Source organism: Octopus sinensis, linkage group LG5 (genome assembly GCF_006345805.1).
Source record: "Octopus sinensis linkage group LG5, ASM634580v1, whole genome shotgun sequence".
NCBI classification, from domain to species: domain Eukaryota; kingdom Metazoa; phylum Mollusca; class Cephalopoda; order Octopoda; family Octopodidae; genus Octopus; species Octopus sinensis.
This window is the reverse complement of record NC_043001.1, coordinates 63,571,353-63,593,462: the sequence shown is the minus strand read 5'-3', so window position 1 is coordinate 63,593,462 and position 22,110 is coordinate 63,571,353. Positions and strand designations below refer to the sequence as shown.

At 38.7% G+C, this 22,110-nt stretch overlaps 1 protein-coding gene across 4 annotated transcripts in view; it reads right to left on the bottom strand.

The window, feature by feature from the left end:
• Nucleotides 1-22,110, bottom strand: part of LOC118763326 (Ig-like V-type domain-containing protein FAM187A) — a 204,447-nt gene that overhangs the window by 93,918 nt on the left and 88,419 nt on the right. For all 4 annotated transcript variants that reach the window (XM_036502707.1, XM_036502706.1, XM_036502708.1 and 1 more), the window contains exons 6-7: nt 17,863-18,000; nt 5,859-5,891 (exon numbers count right to left, since the gene is read on the bottom strand). In XM_036502707.1, the coding sequence (XP_036358600.1) occupies nt 5,859-5,891; nt 17,863-18,000 (171 nt within the window). The remainder of the gene's footprint in view (nt 1-5,858; nt 5,892-17,862; nt 18,001-22,110) is intronic.

Below are 22,110 nucleotides of genomic sequence, written 5' to 3'. Positions count from 1 at the left end.
ATTATATTATTATTATTAGTATTATTATTATATTATTATTATTATTATTATTATTTATTATTATATTATTATTATTATTATTATTATTATTATTATTATTATTATATTATTATTATTATATATTATTATTATTATTATTATTATTCAGTAGTTTGATTTTTATAGCGTGCTTTCACTTCACTACCGAGCGCAGCTCTGTGTGCCTGGGTATGTGCTGTGATTTGTTGTTGTGTGCTCTGATGGTTATTGTATGAAAGTGTTCTGCGTAGGATGTGTGCAGTGCTAGTAGTGCAATTTTTCTGTATGTTAATGTGTTGTAAGTCCTGGTGTTTTTGTTATGTATTTGTTGAATTTTTTTTATCATGCCTAATGAACTATATGATAGGAATTGTTTCTGTTTTCAGATTCACATTTAGTTACCTCTATTTCCAGGTCTTTGTATTTTGAGAGTTTCTCCATTTCTTTAGAGGCACGTGTCATCTGCCGGTATTGATACATCAATTAGAAAGCATTTTTTTCTTCATGATCTCTGACAACTATATCTATGGTGTTGGCCTTAATTTCTCTATCTGTGTATCGGCATATCCCCAGAGTATGGTGCTTTCTCGTTTTCTGTGACCTTTTCTGGTGTGTGCCTATACCATCTTTTTTCTGTGTTATTCCATAAGGATAGCTTCCAATGTATGTAGGTTATAACTCTTGTCATGTCTTGAATATATTCCTTCTTAGCCAGGACTGGGCAGCTAGAGATAAATGATTTATTGTTTCTTGTCATCTCCACATATTCTGCAGTTACTTGTATATTTCTTTTCATTACATGTTTTTGGTAATTTCTGGTGGGGAGGCTTTGGTCTGTGTGCTGCAATTAAAAATCCCTCTGTCTCGCTTTGAGTCTTGAGCTTCTCAACCATTGCTGGGATTTTTATTTTTCTTTGTCTATTTCTTTTGCGTTTAGTTTAGTCCAGTATTTACCATGAAGGGGTTTTTTTCTTGCCATCGTTTTATCATGGTTCGTTGCTGTTCTATTTTTAGTTTAGATTTCATTGTTTTTATAGCTTTTGTTGTTTCTTCATCATATTCTTATTCTTCTTCGTGTTTATTAGGTGGTTAGGTTTTTGTTTGTATTGTCAGCTTCCTTAAATACTGAGAACAGTTTTTTGTTTTGCTCGTGTTTTGCTGCTATCTGATCAGTTTTCCTTCATTCTGAAGTGGTATTTTTGCAGTCCTATGGTGGTTATTTTATAGTAGTTTCCAGCTGTATAAGGCCTCTACCACCTTCTATACGTTGTTGTATATATAGTCTTTCTATGTCAGATTTTGGGTGATGCATCCTAGATCTGTCAGTATTTTCTTGTTTTCCTATCTATTTTAGACAGTTTTCCTTTCGTGTCCAATTAAAGATACTGTAGCTGTAACTTATAACTGGGACAGCTAAAGTGTTGATACCTATTATTCGTTTTTTTAACATTGAGCTCTTTTTAGTATTGATTCTAACTTCGTCTATAAATTATTTTTTTTTTTTTTATTTTCTTTTTATTGTGTGTTGTTGTGTCTTATCTAATTCATGGATTCCTAAGTATTTGTAAGTTTGGCTTTGGTCTAATTCTTTTATTTCATTGGTTTTATTAGTGTGATGTTGTTACTCTTAACTAGTTTCATCTTTTCATGGTTACTTTGGCGCATTTTTCTAATCCAAATTTCATATCTATTTCTTTGGTAAATCCATGAACTGTCTTTTAATAGTGTTTCCAGCTGTTTTGTCATTTGCAGCGTATAGTTTTAGGTCATCCATTATAAAAGGTGGCTGATCGTTTTTGCGTAACATTTATATCCGCATCCAGTTCTATTTAGCATATCAGATAGAGGTGACAGTGCCAAGCAGAAAAGGAGTGGAGAGAGCGTGTCTCCCTGGAATATTCCTCTTCTATGGGGATGTCTTTGGTTTTCATGAGTCCCTCTTTTGTTTGGAGGTGTAGGACTGTTTGCCATTTATTCATAGAGTGCTCTATGAATTTTATGATTGTTGGTGTGTGCTTTGTTAATGGCTAGTGTTTCGAGGATCCATGTGTGGGGGATGCTATCAAACGCCTTTTTGTAGTCAATCCAGGCCATACTGAGGCCTTTCTTCTTCTGTGGCTGTCTTCAGTTACGGCTTTATTAATCATTGTTGATCTTTACAGCCATATGAGCCTTTGCGGCATCCTTTCTGCTCTTCTGGGAACAGTTTGTTTTCGTCCAGGTGCTTGTTCAGCCTTTGCGATATCACTGCAGTAAATGCCTTGAACATAGTAGGGAGGCAGGTATTGGTCTGTAGTTTTCTGGTTTTGCTGTTTCATTTGATTTGGGAATTAAGATGGTTTTCCCCTTCGTGAGCCATTCAAGCATTGTCTCTGGCTCTGCTAGTATGCTGTTAAAGTTTCAGCCAGCTTTTTGTGCATTCCTGTTAGATATTTCAACCAGAAGTTGGGGATCTGTCATGCCCAGTTGCTTAGTTTTTGCAGTGCCTGGGTGACCTCTTCAGTTGTTATGGGGGTCCAAGTTGTTCAGATGCCGAGTTTGTTATTTTTCATACTCCTTTTTTTGGCTGTTCGTTCGCCGACCATATTTCTTTCCAGAATTCTTCCAATTCTTCTGCCGTTGGTGCTGCAGTGACTTCTATTTTATTTTTGCCCAGTTCTGGTAGAACTTTTTGGGTTGGAGTTGAACTTTTTGTTCTGTTCAAAGAAGCGTTGGCGTTTCTCGTACCGGCGGATCCTTTGAGCTTTGGCAAGGATATCGCTTCAGCTTTTCTTTTATCTCCGGCAAATCTTTTTCTGTGATGTTATATTTGCGGAGCATTTTGTCTCTTTTGTTGCTCAGTAGCGTTGATTGCTTCTGATTTCATTAGGAATCGACAGGTCTTTTCTAATTTTTTAAATTGTGTTTTGGATGTTATTTATCCACAGGGTTTGTTTGGGTGGTGGTACTCTGTTTGGGCGGGTTTGGGTGAGTATCCAGCTTCTTTTGTGGCTGCAGTGGGCTGCTGCGTATATCAAGTCATTTAGTTCAGTGATATCACTTTTTTGTTTCAGTGGCTAGTTCAGTGGACGGCTTATTATTATTATTATTATTATTATTATTATATTATTATTATTATTATTATTATTATTATTATTGTTATTATTATTATTATTATTGTTGTTATTGTTATTATTGTTATTATTGTTATTATTGTTATTATTATTATTATTATTGTTATTATTATTATTATTATTATTATTATTATTAATAGTTGTTGTTGTTGTTGTTGTTATTATTATTATTATTATTATATTATTATTATTATTATTATTATTATTATTATTATTATTATTATTATTATATTTTATTATTATTATTATTCAGTTCTTATTTTTATCACGTGTTTTCACTTTACTGCCGAGCTTTGTGTGCCTTGGGTATGTGCTGTAGTTTGTTGTGATGCCCTTATTTTTACTGTATTGAAAGTGTTTTACGGACGATATGCACGGTGCCTAGAAGTACTATCTTCTATATGTCATATATACTTGTTAGTCCCGGTGTTTTTGTTATATATTTGCCTGGATGTCTTTTTATCATACCTAATGCGCCTTCTATAATAGGAGTTGTTTCTGTTTTTCGACTCCACATTCAAGTTACGTATATTTCCAGGTCTTTGTATTTTGAAAGTTTCTCTATTTCTTTTAGAGAAACGTTATCATCTATTGATATTGCTACGTCGATTGGAAAGCATTTTATTTTCTTAGTGATCTATGACAACTACATCCAACCTATTGGCCTGTGTATGGTTGCTTTCTCATTTTCTGTGACCTTTTCTGGAGTGTGCCTATACCATATTTTTCTGTTGTTATTCCATAGTGTTGGCATAACTTCCAGTGTATATAGGTCCCAAATCTGTCGGATCTGTGAATATATTCTCCTTAGCCAGGACTGGTCAGCCAGAGTCAATATTATTGTTTCTTCTCCATCTCCACACATTTGCAGTTACTTGTATTTCTTTTCATTACGTGTTTTTGGTAATTTCTGGTGAAAAGCCTTTGATCTTGTGCTGCATTTAAAAATCCTTCAGTCTCTGCTTTGAGTCATGAGCTTTTCAGCCATTTTGGGATTTTTCTTTGTCTATTTGTTTTTTGTTTAGCTTAAACCAATATTTGCCATGTAGGGGCTTTTCTTCTTCTTCTTCTTCTTCTTCTTCTTCTTCTTCTTCTTCTTCTTCTTCTTCTTCTTCTTCTTCTTCTTCTTCTTCTTCTTCTTTTTCCTTTTTCTTTTTCCTTTTCTTTTTCTTTTTCTTTTTCTTTTTCTTTTTCTTTTTCTTGTTATTATTATTATTATTATTATTATTATTATTATTTATTATTATTATTATTATTATTAAGGCGGCGAGCTGGGAGAATCGTTAGCACGCTAAACAAAATGCTTAGCTGTATTTCGACCGTCGCTACGTTCAGAGTTCAAATTCCACCGAAGTCGATAAAATAAGCACCAGTTGAACACAGGAGTCGATGTAATCGACTACTCTCCTCCCTACAAATTCGAGGCCTTATGCTTCCAGCAGAAAGGATTGTTTTTATTATGAAGATGATGACGATGACTGTCATTCTGGAAAACTGTAAACCAGTGCAGGAAAATAATGCCTTATTTCCACATTTTCACAAATTAGGATTTTATTTAATTAGACACTTGTGCGGAATGAAAAAGCAGTATCTCCAGAAATAACAAATGATCTCATCACTTGATTGCAACCATATCATTGAAGATAATTATTAAGTTCAAATTTTTGGACATGGCCAGCCCTTTTTGGGGGTGGGATGGTATGGATAAGTCGATTACATCGACCCCAATGTTCAACTGGTACTTATTTTAACGACTCTGAAATGGATGAAAGGTTAAGTCAACCTCGGTGGTATTTGAACTCTGAACGTAAAGACGGACGAAATGCGCTAAGCATTTTGCCCGGTGTGTTCTAATGATTCTGTCAGCTCGCCGCCGTGATAAAAATACTAATCATAAGTGGTTTTATATAAGTTGTTTTGTTAATTTCTTAACAGTTGATATAAAATAATTATCCAGGTAAATGAAATCACGGGAAATGAAAAACAAAATTTTCTTCAAACTCTTCCTGGTTGTAAATGAAAACTCAAGACAGAAACCTCAGATCAAAGAAAATTAGTTATTTTCTTAGAGGTGTTAAAACTTTGATTCCGTATATTGCTTATGTTTGCTATATTGCTTAAATACTAAAATTTATCTTCGCTCTAACTTTAAAACAGCTGCCGAAATAATAAAAGTGAAAAACATTTCCGAGTTAATAGTTTTGTTTTAATTCAACCTGTCTATTCAACCTTACCAATTAGGTCAGCTTAAAATATTTTCTAGCCATTAGCATTCATTGTCTTCGAATGAAAAGCTCCATATATAGAAGAGTGACTAACAAGCAAGACTGGAGAATGGACGCTTTTCTAAGGTTAGATTTTCATCACTGACAGTCCACACAGTTCTAAACTGTGTCTCCCACCACATTTAACATCAACATAATATTTATGCTTGCATTTTGCAGCAAAATTTATACAAATTAAATAGATGTGTACACTGAAAGCCACCCATATTAAGTTAATACCCTGATTTCATATTGAGGTGGATGTGTATAGCAATGAGACCTACAGACCTTGCGGACAGTACCTGGGTCTGTTTAAATGACGAAATACTCTTATTTCAGTGTAAAACCAAGAAAGCTATGTTGAACCTCCAGGTCAACAGCTGGTTCAGAAAACGATATAAACTATGATCTCATAGGATAAAGAAAGAATACAATTAAAAGTTAATATTTCTTTTTCACTTACCTCGTTTAACCATGGCTTCTGACGATGGTAAAACTGAAAATATCAATAAATATATTCTCTTAGAGGCTGGCTTATTGTTGTTGTTGCTTAGCGCCAGGTCGACTCTAAACAAACATGATTTAAGAAGTTCAAGCTGTGACATTCTGTTTTTTTTTTTTTAGGGATATGATCACGGCCTGCATGGTTACGTCGAAAATACATTTGACCTGAGACTAAACAGCATAAACATTAAAAAGTAGATTTATAATAATATATTGATGGGAGAGAAACTAAATTTTGAAATATATTTTATAATAACATCAGGTTTCCCCCCTCACCACGCACACTCGCTTATGGGACAGATGGTAGGGGAATTGAACTAGATTTGGTTTCAGTAGGGCTTTGATAAATTTATATTAGTCTTCAGTATGCAGCAGGGTTGACTATCGCTACCTGGTGGCTAGGCTAAGTATAACTAGATTGAACCTGCGTCTTTGTTGTTTGGATCACTCCAATGTATATCTGTTTCGTTATCAAAGTAAACAGCCATCGTTTAGTTTAACAAGCGAACAATTGTTTCCTGTACAGATGTCGCTTTACAAGTGTCGCTGAACAGATGCTGTTGCCTAGATGTCACTGTAAAGATAAAACGGTCCTACTAACCACCAGCACCGTTTTATCAAAGTTCAGTCCAGAAAAGATGCCTCTTTTTGTGTTTTCTGTGTGTTTCATCGCACGAACCTTTACTATGGAAGCTGGAGATGTTGAGATTCATCTCACTCGAGCTGGCATACAAGAACACCGTACCAGCATATCCTAAATAAGTCAGCACACATTAACACAATTCAGTGGGCTTGCAGTTCAGCAGTGGAGAGGCAAATCCATATGAGACTTCAGCTTCTGTCCTTGGACTGAGGGATTGGTTAAAGTGATAGGTGTCAAATTTGTATCAGAAGTACAGGCGCTAAAAATCTTGGTAGAGGTCTCGAGAGGGTGGCTAATCTCACTGAGAAATGGGTACAGATGAAGCTAAAGATCGAACGAAAGCGGCATGCATCTACATTACTTTTGTTATATACTATCTCTTGACTGTCATCTCAAGCATCATCTTGAGCGGTTGCGATCTTCTTTTAGAAGAGAAAGGTTCTGCTAGTCAAGGAATTCATCTGCTGCCAACAACCACTTCATTTTGCCTCGGGATTTCGTATCCGATGACGTGTAAGCAGATACCGAGGCTGTGTTTGTTCTATAGCAATACCTGGGCGACGGTAATGTTCAATAGGTGTGATCGTAATTTTTGCATATATGAACGTATTCACGTGCATATGTATGCATACATGTAAGTATATATATATATATATATATATATATATAACCCCCACTCTACCCCAACTTCCAGCCGAACCCACACCCCACCTGGGCTTTCCCCACTCTCGCCTCCCCCACCTCCCCACTACATCACACCACACTACACTACACCATACAGCATTACACATCACATCACAACACACCCATCCCCACATCTTTACACCTACACATACATACACATATCACATCACAACACACACCCACACACCCATCCCCACATCTCCACATCCACACATACATACACACACACGTCCAGACCACCAGCCCTCTTTCACACGCACATACATACTCTCTTATACACACACGCACCTTTGCGTTGGGGGCACCTTCGTTTTGGAAGTCACTTGACCCTGTTATCTCCCCTACTGTCCCTCTAGTGTCTGACCACTGGTCGAAGTCAGGACGCCATGATAGATCGTTAGCTCCTACACGTATTTTTTCTCTCCTTGTTTCTCTCCTTGTTTTTTTCTGTGTATCTTTCTGTCGAAGAGCGTAGGCTCGAAACGTAAAAGACTTGTTCTATTTCTATTCCTGAGCGCCATACTAATACATTTGTTTGTTTGTACTCCACCTGCCTTCGTCTTTTCTTTATTTTCGTAAACCTTCCCGTTATATATCACGCGCTCACGTGGTCTCACTTTAATCCTATATTCTACCACTACCACTACCAACTCTTACCTTTCCTCGACGGACACTAACCTCTCCATTGGATTTTTTTTTACCTCTAAGGACACCTACCCTCTGGCTGCACCTCTCCTACACGGATCAAAGTGACTTTGTTGATGTGAAATCCTTGAAATACACCACGACGTCTACGAACTTTTAACCTTGAACTTGTTCGTAAAAACTGTCCCTTTCGTTTTCATTTTATTTTTTTCATGTTATTTTTCTTATATATATTTTTTTTACATTCTTTTCATACTTTCCACACTTTCCTGTATTTTTTGTCCTTCTTTCTGTCATCTCTTCCTTCTCTGGATGTCCATACTCTGTTTTCTCTACTTGCACCCACTTATTTTGCCTCCCCCTCTCTCTCTCTCTCTCTCTCTGCTTACTTTCTTTTCTTGCCTTTTTCTATTTGTCCCATCTTCTTCGCCTTTATTTTCTGCTTCTACCGCCCTTTTATTTATCTAATTTTTATATATTTTTTATTTTTTATTTTTATTTTTACTTTTTTTTTTCGAACGCTTGTGCTTTTTTTTCGCTGTTCCACCATGCCGGATTATAAATCCTACCTCCTCACTCTCCACCATCGTCTGAAAGAATACCTCTGCTTACTTCCTTCCCACTGCTTTCAGCCGTCATCTCTCTGCTCCTTTTTAAAAAAAACCCGCTTCTGTAGCCACGTCTATTTTCTAAGCCACTGCCTACATCACCGCCTCATCTCTAAAGGTTTCCGCCTCCATTTCCACCTTGCTCTCCACTCTGCTTCATCTATCCTACCCATACTCCGCACCACATCTTACCGCCTTATGCGTGCCACCATTCGCTCCAATCTCTCTAAACTACATACCATCGAGCCTTCTCCCTCCTGCTTTTTCCATCTTTTTTCTCCTCTCTGCCGCCCTTCCATGCTCACAACACATTGCGCTTCATTATCTATTTAAATCACCTCTTTCATCAATTTCTTTCCAACACCAAGCTTCGTAAACTCCAATGACTCCTCCATTCCATCACACGCGACGCCACTACCCCAACTCCTCCACTACCCTTCTCCCCCCTGATAGGCTCCACCCACCCACACCTAACCTCACTGTCCCTCCTAACAACCCCACACACACCTCCCCACTCCCTCTCCCTCAGACCTCCACCAGCTCTACCACCCCTCCTACTCCTATTCCATCCACCCCTCCTACTTCTATTCCATCCACCCCTTCTCCACTTCAGTCTCTTGTTACCATTCCCCCAGATCTTCCCCCCTCTGCGGCGGAACACTCCGTCCTCAGTAGGGGGTCTGCGTTTCATCCCCTCACTCCATCCTGTAAGGATTTCCAGACGCGTGCTGATGTCCACAGCTTTGTGCGCCGCGTCCGGTTGGGTGCGTTTTTCCGCGACATACCACCCGCATCCAACGAGGAGGACTGCTTCACTGACCTGGGCCGCCGACCTTCCCAGTGGACGCCTGCCCCCGGCCAGTTCCAAGCAGTGGATCTTTTCGCGGGTGCCTGTCAGCGCGCATTGGAGCGGTTCAACTTCTCCAGGCGCCACCGCCACCTCAACATCTCCCCAGCCGAGCTCTCGGCTCTTCGTTCCCTCCGACGGCGCGCTGACATTGTCATCAAACCGGCCGACAAGGGTGGAGCTTTGGTGGTGTGGCGCGCGGACCGCTACAGGGCCGAGGCGCTCCGTCAACTCACTGACACATCCTTCTACTCCCCTCTGTCCTCTGACCCCACGCTTAGCTACCAACAGACGGTCTCCTCTACTGTCCACGCCTCATCTCGTCCTCCCGTCTCCCCCACACCTCATTGTCCGAACTCCACGCACCCTCACCATTTACTTCCTCCCCAAAATCCACAAACCCAACAACTCTGGCCGTCTCCGCCTGTAACTGCCCCACAGATCTCATCTCAAAATACTTCGACCGTGTCCTTGCCCCCCTAGTGGCGTCTCTTCCCTCTCACATCTACGACACCAACCATGCTCTCTGGCTTTTCAACTCTTTCTCTTTTCCTCCCGGCTCCTCCAAACTCCTCTTTATAATGGACATCCAGAGCCTCTATACCGTCATCCCTCACCACGAAGGACTGCGTGCACTTCAACACTTTCTCGACCTCCGCATCAACTCCGAACCTGACACCTCCACACTCATTCGTCTGGCCGAACTTGTCCTTTCTCTTAACTGCTTTTCGTTCGCGGGCGAGTTCTACCAACAGTTCTCGGGAGTGGCCATGGGAACGCGAATGGGCCCCAACTATGCGAACCTGTTCGTTGGCTATGTTGAGGCCCAAATATTCTCTAGTTTCACTGGTCCCACTCCCGAACTCTACGGTCGTTACATTGACGACATTATCTGTGTCACCTCACTCTCCCGTGAACATCTAGACGCCTTCCTCTCTTTCGTTCAATCCTTCCATCATGCCCTCCACTTCACCTGCACTATCTCCAACACCTCTGTTTTCTTCCTCGACATTTCGGTCAGCATTCATCACTCCACTATTACCACCTCCATTCACTACAAACACACAGACTCACACTCATACCTAAACTTCTCTTCCTCCCACCCCAAACACACCAAGCTTTCCATCCCCTATTTCCAATTCCTCCGTCTACGTAGGCTCTGTAGTGATGACCATGACTTTGAGACTCAGTCTCAACTCATGGCTCACCACTTCATCCTACGTGGATACCCCCTCACCACTATCCACACCGCCCTTGCCAGAGCACGTTCCGTAGACCGTGCATCTGCTCTCTCCCCACGAACGCGCCCTGCAGTCTCTCGCCTCCCTTTTCCCCTCACTTACCACCCCACGACCCTACCTCTCCAACGCACCATTCTTCGAGCTCTCCGGCATCTCCAGTCCGATTCGTCCTCTTCACACCTCTTCCCTAACCAACCCCTCCCCTCCTTCAAACAAGCCCATAACCTACGAGACCTCTTGGTCCACAGCTTCTTCCCTGACCCTACCTCCCAGCCTGGCTCGTTCCCCTGCTCCCGCCCACGTTGCCGCACTTGCCCATACCTCTCCAACACCACCCTCCTCACCGGCACCCATCATCGACCCTATCGCATCATCGACTCCTTCACCTGCACCTCCAGCAATATCATCTATTGCATCTCCTGCTCTCTCTGCCATTCCCTGTACATCGGACAAACGGGACGCCGCTTGGCTGACCGGTTCGCGGAACACCTCCGAGACATCCGCCTCACCAATGACACTCCAGTCTCACGCCATTTCCGCTCCACCGGTCACTCCTTGCAACACCTGTCTGTGTTCGGATTGTCCTTGCACAGAGGCCATCCGGATTCCCGCTTGCGCCGTGAACAGGGATTAATCTTCTCCGCTCTTTTACGCCATTTGGGCTCAACTCTCCCCTCTTTTCATCTAACTCCTACTTCTCCTACTCTACTCCTACTTCTCTTCAGTCCTTCATCTTTTCACCCCTACTCTCTTTCCATCCTCTTCCCTTCTTTCCCTTCTTCCCCCTTCTTCCCTCTTCTTCTCTCTTCTTCCCTCTTCCCCTTCTCTCTTTTTCTCTCTGCTCCATCATTCCCCTTCTCTCCCCCCTGCCCTGCCCTGCCCTCCCCTCCCTCCCTCTCCTCCTCTCCCCACCACTCCCCTCCTCTCCGCCTTTCCCCCTCCTTCTCTCTCCCCCTCCTCCTCATCCCCTCTCTTCTCTCCTCCTCTCACTCTCCCCACAACCCCCACAACCCCCACTCTACCCCAACCCCCAGCTGAACCCACACCCCACCTGGTCTTTCCCCACTCTCGCCTCCCCAACTTCCCCACAACATCACACCACACTACACCATACAACATTACACATCACATTCACAACACACCACGCACAGCACACCGCCCACACACCCATCCCCACATCTTTACACCTACACATACATACACACATCACATCACAACACACCACCCACACACCCATCCCCACACATACATACACACACACGTCCAGACCACCAGCCCTCTTTCACACGCACATACATACTCTCTTATACACACACGCACTTTTGTGTTGGGGGCACCTTCGTTTTGGAAGTCACTTGACCCTGTTATCTCCCCTACTGTCCCTCTAGCGTCTGACCATTGGTCGAAATCAGGACGCCATGATAGATCGTTAGCTCTTACACGCATTTTTTCTCTCCTTGTTTTTTTCTGTGTATCTTTCTGTCGAAGAGCGTAGGCTCGAAACGTAAAAGACTTGTTCTATTTCTATTCCTGAGCGCCATACTAATACATTTGTTTGTTTGTACTCCACCTGCCTTCGTCTTTTCTTTATTTTCGTAAACCTTCCCGTTATATATATGTGTGTGTGTGTGTGTGTGTGTGCGTGTGTGCGTGCGCGCGCGCGCGCGCGTGTGTGTATAATTCTTTCACAAACATGGTCTTGACAGTAGTTTCGGCCTGGCTTAGCAGAGATAGTATAACACGAAGACAGACGTAACATTTCCAACAAAACCGAAGTAAACAACAAAAGACAACAAACCCAGACCGTAGGAATGTATAATATGTGCAAAAAGCAAATCTAAAACCTGGAAACAGTGAAGGGGAATCTAATAATCATAATACTATAAAAATTAGCATAATGAAACAACTGAAAATGACAGATCTCAAAATGGACTACCGATTATACCTCCCAATAATAAAAAATAGACAATAAAACAACATCAATAATAAATAGCATGAACCTGGCCGTCACGGAACTAATAGCCACAGAAACAAATGTCAATATCATCGAGCTAGATGACATAAATATATGCAGCAGCCACTGCAGCCACAAAAGAAGCTGGATACTTCCTCAAACCCATCCAAACATGAATACCACCAACCAAACAAACCCGGTGGATAAATAATATCCCCCACCCCCAAATAGGAAAAAGAGAAAAGATCTGTCAATTCTTAACGAAATTAGTAGACAATCAACACTACTAAACAACTAGAAGGCAAAAAATACTGTGGAAATACATTACAGAAAAAGTTTTACCTGAGGTAAAAGAAAAGCTAAAGCAAGATATCCTTACCAAAGCACAGAGGATCCGCCGGTATAAGAAACGCCAACGTTTCCTTGGACAAAACAAAAAGTTCAACGCCAACCCCAGAAAATTTTACCAAAAACTTGACAAAAATAAAATACACAACAATGCAGCACCAACAGCAAAAGAAGTGGAAGAATTTTGGAGAGAAATATGGTCGGCGAAGGAACAACCTCAGAAAAGGATTATTAAAATAACGAACTTAGTGCCTGGACAACTCTGGAGCCCTATAACAACTGAAGAGGTCACCCAGGCACTGCAAAGACTAAGCAACTGGAAGGCACCTGAGCACGACAAGATCCCCAACTTCTGGTTAAAATATCTGACAGGAACACACAAAAAGCTAGCTGAAAACTTTAACGACATACTAGCAGAGCCAGAGACAATGCTTGAATGGCGCACGAAAGGGAAAACTATCCTAATTCCCAAATCCACTGAAACGGCAAACCCACAAAACTACAGACCAATAACCTGTCTCCCTACAAAGCCTTTACTGCAATAATATCGCAGAGAATGAGCAAGCATCTCGAAAAAAAACATCCTGTTTCCAGAAGAGCAGCAGGGATGCTGCAAGGGCTCATACAGCTCTAAAGATCGACTAACGAGCAATAAAGCCATTATAGCGGTATAGCTACCAAATTTCTCTTATGTTATATATTATAGTGTATATTTTCTAGTTTGTTTGTTTACAGTTAATGCAACGCTACTTACTATGTTTCCTATTTGGAAATAGATAAAATTATTTAGCTTTTAAAGTAGGGGTATATAATGATAAAACCGTCACTTATAACTTACTTAAGTGTTATCATTATACGCAAATCCTAACTCCAGCTATATAAACGCCATAGAGAAATATACTTTCTGGAACGCATTAGCGAGAATGTATATTGAATATTATTTTGTATTCTTTTAACCGCTATAAAAAATACAATTTAATAATTACAGAAATACATTTTATATATAGTTGAAGAACGTGAAGAAAGAGAAAACATTTTCTACATTAATTTTTATCATATACATATAGCATTTTTATATTATATACATTGTGAAGAAAAGCAAATTTTGTCGTAGAGAATTACGACTATATATTTTAAATATCTAATTTCTCATTCTAGCTATATTAAATCTCAACAATTCAAACAAGACTTGTTGGATTTTCCTTGGACATGGCATAAAAAATAACCAACTGAAGTTTTTCCCAAAATCCAGGGTTTTTATATCTGCTCAACTTGATTTTAAAGAATCGAAATCACATACAATTATTCTTTAAGTAATTCTTAGAATTCCTATATGAGCAGTTATATTAACCAATGGAAAAACGGCAATCAAATTTCTTCGGCAATACGACAATACGTCATATTGCCAGCTACCACAAATTGGCGCTCTTATTTAAAAATGGCTACATGCTACACCATAACCGAAGACAACCGCAGAAAGAAGAAAGGCCTCAGTATGGTCTGGATTGACTACCGAAAGGCTTTTGATAGTATTCCCCATACGTGGATCCTCGAAACACTAGCCACTAACAAGGTAGCACCAATAATCATAAAATATATAAAACACTATGAATAAATGGCAGACAGTGCTACAGATCCAGACAAATGACGAACTCGTGAAAACCAAAGCCATCCACATTAGAAGAGGAATCTTCCAGGGAGACACGCTCTCTCTCCACTCCGTTTCTGCTTGGTAATGGCACATTTATCTGACAAGCTAAATAGAACTGGGTGCGAATACAAATGTTACGGCAAAATAATTAGCCACCTCTTATATATGGATGACCTAAAACTATACGCTACAAATGATAAACAGCTGGAAACACTATTAAAGACAGTACATGGATTTACCAAAGAAATAAATATAAACTTTGGCTTAGAAAAATGTGTCAAAGCAACCTTGAAAAGAGGAAAAATAGATAAGAGTATCAACATCACACTAGATAAAGACAATGAAAGAAGAGAATTAGACCAAAGCCAGACATACAAATATTTAGGAATCAATGAACTAAATATGATACAACACACACAAACGAAAGAGAAAATAAAGAAAGAATACTATAGACGAGTAAGATCAATACTGAAAACAGAGCTCAATGCGAAAAACAAGATAAAAGGTATCAACACTCTAGCCGTCCCAGTTATAAGTTACAGCTAGACTTTATCCTTAACTGGACACTAAATGAACTAAGCAAAATAGACAGGAAAGCAAGAAAAATAATGAGAGGATTTAGGATGCACCACACAAAATATGATATTGAAAGGCTATATATACAACGTATTGTGAAGGTGGTAGAGGCCTTATACAGCTGGAAAACTATTATAAAATAACCACCATAGGATTACAAGGAAAACTAATACAAATAGCCACAAAACACGAGCAAAACAAAAAACTATTTTCAGTATTTAAGGAAGCTGACAAATACAAACAAGAAGTCATAGTACCTAACAAATATGAAGAAAAAAAGAAACAACAAAAACTATAAAACAAATGAAATCCAAACTAAAACTAGAACAGCAACGGACCTTGATAACACGATGGCAAGAAAACCCCCTTCATGGCAAATACCGGGCTAAACTAAACGCAAAAGAAATAGACAGAGAAAAATCCCAGCAGTGGTTGAGAAGCTCAGGACTCAAAGCAGAGACCGAAGGATTTTTAATTGCATCACAAGACGAAAGCCTCCCCACCAGAAAATAACAAAAAACATATAATGAATAAAACATAACAAGTAACTGCAGAATATGTGGAGATGGACGAGAAACAATAAATTATATTATCTCTGACTGACCAGCCCTGGCTAAGAAGAAATATATTCACAGACACGACTGTTGGGAACTATATACACTGGAAGCTATGCCAACACTATGGAATAACAACAGAAAAAAAGATGGTATAAGCACACGCGAGGAGAGGCCACAGAAAACGAGAAAGCAACCATACTATGGGATATGCCAATACACACAGATAGAGAAATTAAGGCCAATACGCTAGATATAGTTGTCATAAAAAAGTGCTTTCTAATTGATGTATCAATACCAGCAGAAGACAACGTTTCACTAAAAGAAATGGAGAAACTTTCAAAATACAAAGACCTGAAAATAGAGGTAACTCGAATGTGGAACCTAAAAACAGAAACAATTCTTATCATTGTGGGCGCATTAGGTATAATAAAAAAAATATTCAGACAAATGCATAACAAAAACACCAGAAAATTGCACTACTGGACACTATACATATCATACACAAAACATTTTCAGTAACCATAAGAGCATCACAGCAAACCACAGCACATACCCAAGACACACAGAGCTCCGCTTGGTAGTGCAGTGAAAGCACGTTATAAAAACAAACTACTGAATAATAATAATAATAATAACAACAACAACAACAAAAACAATAATAATAGTAATACAAACACATGACAGAAGTAAATAGACACTCCATAAAACATCGTTTTATGTTTATTTTAACATGAAATGATTTATATCTTTTATTAATTGACATTTTTATGTCTCAGATTCTATATGTGACTGTTTAATCGTGCCACGTACAAAAGAAGCATTAGAACTGTCTGAATTTCAAAGAGGCCGTATTGTGGGTCAGTCTGAAGGTGGATTTAATCGGTGTAAAATCGTAGAAAACTTAGGGATCCCGCTTTCTACAGTTAATAGTGGTTTTGCAATTCATCAGAGAAGGAAAGGAGTCCACATCACCTTGCCTAGGTCGACTAGGACCCTCTGACAGGACCCTTCGCTTTATTAAGAGAAGTGTAGAGGATACTCCTCGTTGCAAGGCATCTGACATAGCAGAACAAGTTTATGTCAGTCCCAGAACAGCTGTGACGTATCTCCACAAACTTGGCTACTACGGCAGAGTAACAAGAAGGAAGCCACTTCTTCGACCAGCCAATATCTTGCGGAGAAACGATTGGGCCAGTGAGATGGTGGAGAGGCCACTAACATTTTGGGACACTGTCATATTCTCTGATGAATCCAGATTTGCTGTATTTTCTGATAGTGGTCGAGCGTGGGTTTGGAGACTCTGTGATCAAGAATTTGACGTGAAAAGATTGCAGCCAACAATGAAACAGGGCAGCTATTCTGTGATGGTCTGGGGAGCAATCTGAAGCAATGGTCGATCAGAGTGTGAGGGAAACATAAACACAAATAAATGTGTCCATAATGCAGAAAGGACTCCTTCCAATCATCGCCAGTGGTGAAATGATTAAAGAAGACTTTCTTTATGGAAGACGAGGCTCTTTGTCATACGACTAAAAAGACCCAAGAATAGTTGGAAGAGAATGGCATTAAAAAGCTTCCATGGCCAAGCTAGTCACCAGATGTGAACCCTTTTGAACAGCTCTGGAGCATAATGGACAGGACTCTTCGTAAAAAGAACAAGAAAGCATCTTCAAAGCCAGATTTTTTGAAATTACTGCATGAAACTTCGCAAGAAATTCCTCAAGAGAATATTCGTAATCTGATCAGAAGCATGGCGAATAGGGTCCTTGCATTGAAAAATGTAATGGGCATGTCTACTAAATATTAGATATTCACATTATAATAATTAATAAATTATATGAATGTATAATTTTAGGTTTAAATGAATTTTAACGATTATAAGGGCGTCTATTTACTTCTGTCATGTCTGTGTATGTATGTATGTACAGACAGACAGACAGACAGATAGATAGATAGATAGATAGATAGATAGATAGATAGATAGATAGATAGATAGATAGATAGATAGATAGATAGATAGATGTGTATATCTGTATTGTATGCAAGTATATGTCTGCATGTATGTATAGATGTATATATGTAGATATGTATGTGTGTATACAAATATATATTGTGCACAATGTTTCTACAAATTACCCCTAATATTAAAAAAAAATTGTTTTCGTCGCTCCCAAAAAAGACAATAGAGCATTGATAGAAAACCACTTACCATCAACGTGGTAAAAAAAACTGATGTTGGAGAAAATACTTAGCATGTTTGAAATATTTGAAATGTGGGTCACGGATCCGGTTTCAATGAGGGTGGTCATATTTTCCCGTGCCATGCAAAAATATCCGCCAGCATCAACTGAAACAAAAAAAAATTGCGAGCTAAAAATTGTTTCTAGTATAGACACAAAGCCTGAAATTTCGGGGACAAGGGGTTGGAGTTGTCGATTAAAGAATTAAAGACAAAGTCGACTATAGTGAGATTTTCCACTGAACATTAAAAGACGGAAGAAATATCAAGTATTTTATGCAAGGTCCTTACGATTGAACCAAACTACAACTAATAAATATTTCTAATTTAAGTACAAGGCCAGCAGTTTTAAGGGGAAGTGTTCTAGTCGATGTCATCGACCCGAGTAAATTACTGGCATTATATTACGGTTACATTTCTCAGTTCTAACTATTACATTTCTCTACTGTCTCTAACATAGAACTAAGAACGTCACTCTAGATTATCTCGGCTAAGTCACACCTATGACTCAGTTCCCACTTTCAAGTGTCGCTAAGTGACAGTCTCGTGAGAATTTTGGATAAAAATGCCTTGTGATATTTATTCTTGCTCTCTGCGATTTATGTTCAAATCCCACCAGGGTCAGTTATGCCATTCCTCTTTTCAGGGTCAATAAAATAAAGTGCCAGTCCTAACAGGATTGCTAAAGCATGGAACTAAGTGCCTTACAGTAATTATTTCAACACTTTGAAATCTAAGTTCCTCCCCCTCTGTGCTTTTTCGTAGAGTCCATTTTGTTAGAAGGATTCAGGCTAGTTCTTCCGTTCGAGGACAAATTCCCCCTCCTGCTCATCAATCACGATAAGCCCGAAAAATAAATAGGTAAAAAATTTATGAAAGTTTATGAAAAAAGCAAAAATATCACTTGACTCTATAAGCTAGTCTTCCCTCGCTACTTACCGTTACGTCATACTTATCTACTGTTAGGTCATTTTAAAGAGACTCTGTGTAGTATTGGTTAAGTCTAATTGAAATTAAAAAGACGTTTGAAATACAACACATTGCAAAAGGCAACATCTGAAATACTAACAGAGAGAGAGAGGGGGAGAGAGGGAGAGAGATGTATATATGTATTATCAGTATGCATGTATAATAATAATAATAATAATAATAATAATAATAATAATAATAATAATAATAATAATAATAATAATAATGATAATAATGATAATGATAATAATAATGATAATGATAATGATAATGATAATGATAATGATAATAATAATAATAATAATAATAATAATAATAATAATAATAAATAATAATAATAATAATAAATAATAATAAATAATAATAAATAATAATAAATAATAATAATAATAATAATAATAATAATAAATAATAATAAATAATAATAATAATAAATAATAAAAGATAATAAATAATAAATAATAATAATAATAATAATAATAATAATAATGATGATGATGATGATGATGATGATGATGATGATGATGATGATGATGATGATGATGATGATGATGATGATGATGGTGGTGGTGGTGGTGGTGTGGTGGTGGTGGTGGTGGTGGTGGAGGTGGTGGTGATGGTGATGGTGATGGTGATGGTGATGATTGATGATGATGATGATGATGATGATGATGATGATGATGATGATGATGATGATGATGATGATGATGATAATAATAATAATAATAATAATAATAATAATAATAATAATAGCAGTACCAGGCAGTGGCTCTCATGGCTTCTGATCTTAACTGATTGGAAGTGTTATCATGTACATTGTTTTGTCTTGGTATAAAAGATGGGCTACAGCAAATATTCTGCTCAATACCACAGATTTGCTTGCCGGTAGTTTGACCTTAACCAGTTGAGCACATCCCTTAGTGGCTGACGATATGCGCATCTCTGATCACGAGCAGAAGTAGTGGGGGAGCATCATAGCCATGTGTTGAGAAGGATTCTTTGGGGTTTGAATAATTCACCTCTGGAAACATGGGTGTTTCGTTCAACGTCCTTAAACAACCCTTATTCAGGGACCTTTTGAGCGGGATGGGTTACTCGATCTGAAGAAAATTCTAACTGGGCTCCACCTGCAAGGTCATGTGCTGTTTATCTTGATATGAGATCACCATGTCGCGCACATATGGTTGTGATGCATGTGCCCGGTGCACCCTTATCAGACGGGGCTTCGTATATTTTACCCCAGTCTCACTTTGATGGCATGCTCTGCTCGCTCACTCAATAAAAATAATAATAATAATAATAATAATGAACTAGATACGATACAATACACACAAATGAAAGAGAAAATAAAAAAAAAGAACACTATAGACGAGTTAGATTAATACTGAAAACAGAGCTCAATGTGAAAAACAAGATAATAGGTATCAGCACTCCCAAGATAATAGGTATCAGCCGTCCCAGTTATAAGTTACAGTTACAATATCGTAAACTGGACTTTAAATGAACTAATCAAAATAGACAGGAAAACATACAAGAAAGGCTATACAATCCCTCAAGAATGGGAAAGCGGGAGGTGTTGACAACATTCCAGCTGAAGCAATGAAATCAGCTATAGAAATAGCGGTAGAAATGCTTCATCGATTATTTTCTAAGATACGGCAGGAAGAAAATGTGCCTAATGATTGGAATGAGGGACTCATAAAATTGCCAAAAAATGGTGATTTAAGTGTTAGCGGAAATTATGGAGGGATTATGCTATTATCGACTCCCGGAATAGTTTTTAACAGTTTTAGAGCAAATGAGGATAGCAGTTGACAAATTGTTGCGTAAAGAACAAGCCGGATTTAGGAAGAACCGTTCATGTGTAGATCAAGTCGCCACTCTTCGCATCATCTTAGAGCAAAGCGCAGAGTGGAATGCACCACTTTATGTTAACTTTATTGCTTTCGAAAAAGCATTTGATAGTGTAGATAGGGAAGGCTTATGGAAAATTATGCAGCACTATGGCATACCAGACAAGTATATACCTATAATAAGAGCAACTTACCAAGGAATGTCATGCCGAGTCTTGCATGGAAACGGAGCTACAGATAAATTTGAAGTAAAAACAGGTGTTCGACAGGGCTTTATACTTTCTCCCTTTTTGTTTCTACTAGTTATACATTAGATTATGAAGGAAACTACGATTGAAAGCCAAACTGGTATTGAATGGAGGGATGCAGATCTCGACTTTGCAGATGATATAGTGCTACTTTCACAAACATATAGCCAAATGCAAAATAAAACGTCAAAATTAGAAGCAATAGCTGCCAAACTAGGATTGAAAGTTAACCGCGACAAATCAAAAATTATGCGCGTTAATGAAGAAAACAGCGAACGTATTAAACTAGAAACCGAGTTTACGTATTTTCAGGCGGCACCGACGAAGATATTAAGACGAGAATAAGTAAGGCAAGGACCGCTTTTCACCCGTTAAAAAATTATGGAGCACAAGTGTAATTTCAATAAAGAACAAAATAAGAATTTTTAACACTAATGTAAAAGCGGTGTTATTGTATGGGGCTGAGACATGGCGAACAACAGTTAAGTCAAATAAGCAAATACAATCATTCATCAACAGATGCTTGCGTAGTATACTTAAAATTAGATGGCCCGAACACATAAGCAATATGGAGCTATGGCAAAGAACAAATCAAGTTTCGATTAGGGAGCAAATATTTAAGAAAAAGTGGAAGTGGATTGATAGCACAATTAGAAAAGACACACCAAATGTAGCGAAAAGTGCTTTCCAGCGGAATCCGGACGGATATAGAAAGAAAGGTAGGCCTAAGAACTCGTGGCGTAGATCAACACAAAAGGAACTAGAGAAAGGGGGGCATTCATAACAGAGTATAAGTACAGAAGCAAAAAATTATGCGACATGGAATTCAACTATAAGTGGCCTATACTCTGCGTTGGAGGGTTAAATGCAGAAGAAGAATCAAAATAGACAGGAAAACATAGAAAACTAATGACAGGATTTAAAATGCGCTACCCAAAATCTGACATAGAAAGGTTATATATACAACATATCGAAGATGGTAGAGGCCTTATACAGCTAGAAAACTATTATAAAATAACCACCATAGGACTAACGAAATACCTACTTCAGAAGCAAGGAAAACTAATACAAATAGCCACAAAACACGAACAGGAAAAAACTGTTTGCAGTCTTTAAGGAAGCTGACAATTACAAACAAGAAGTCATAC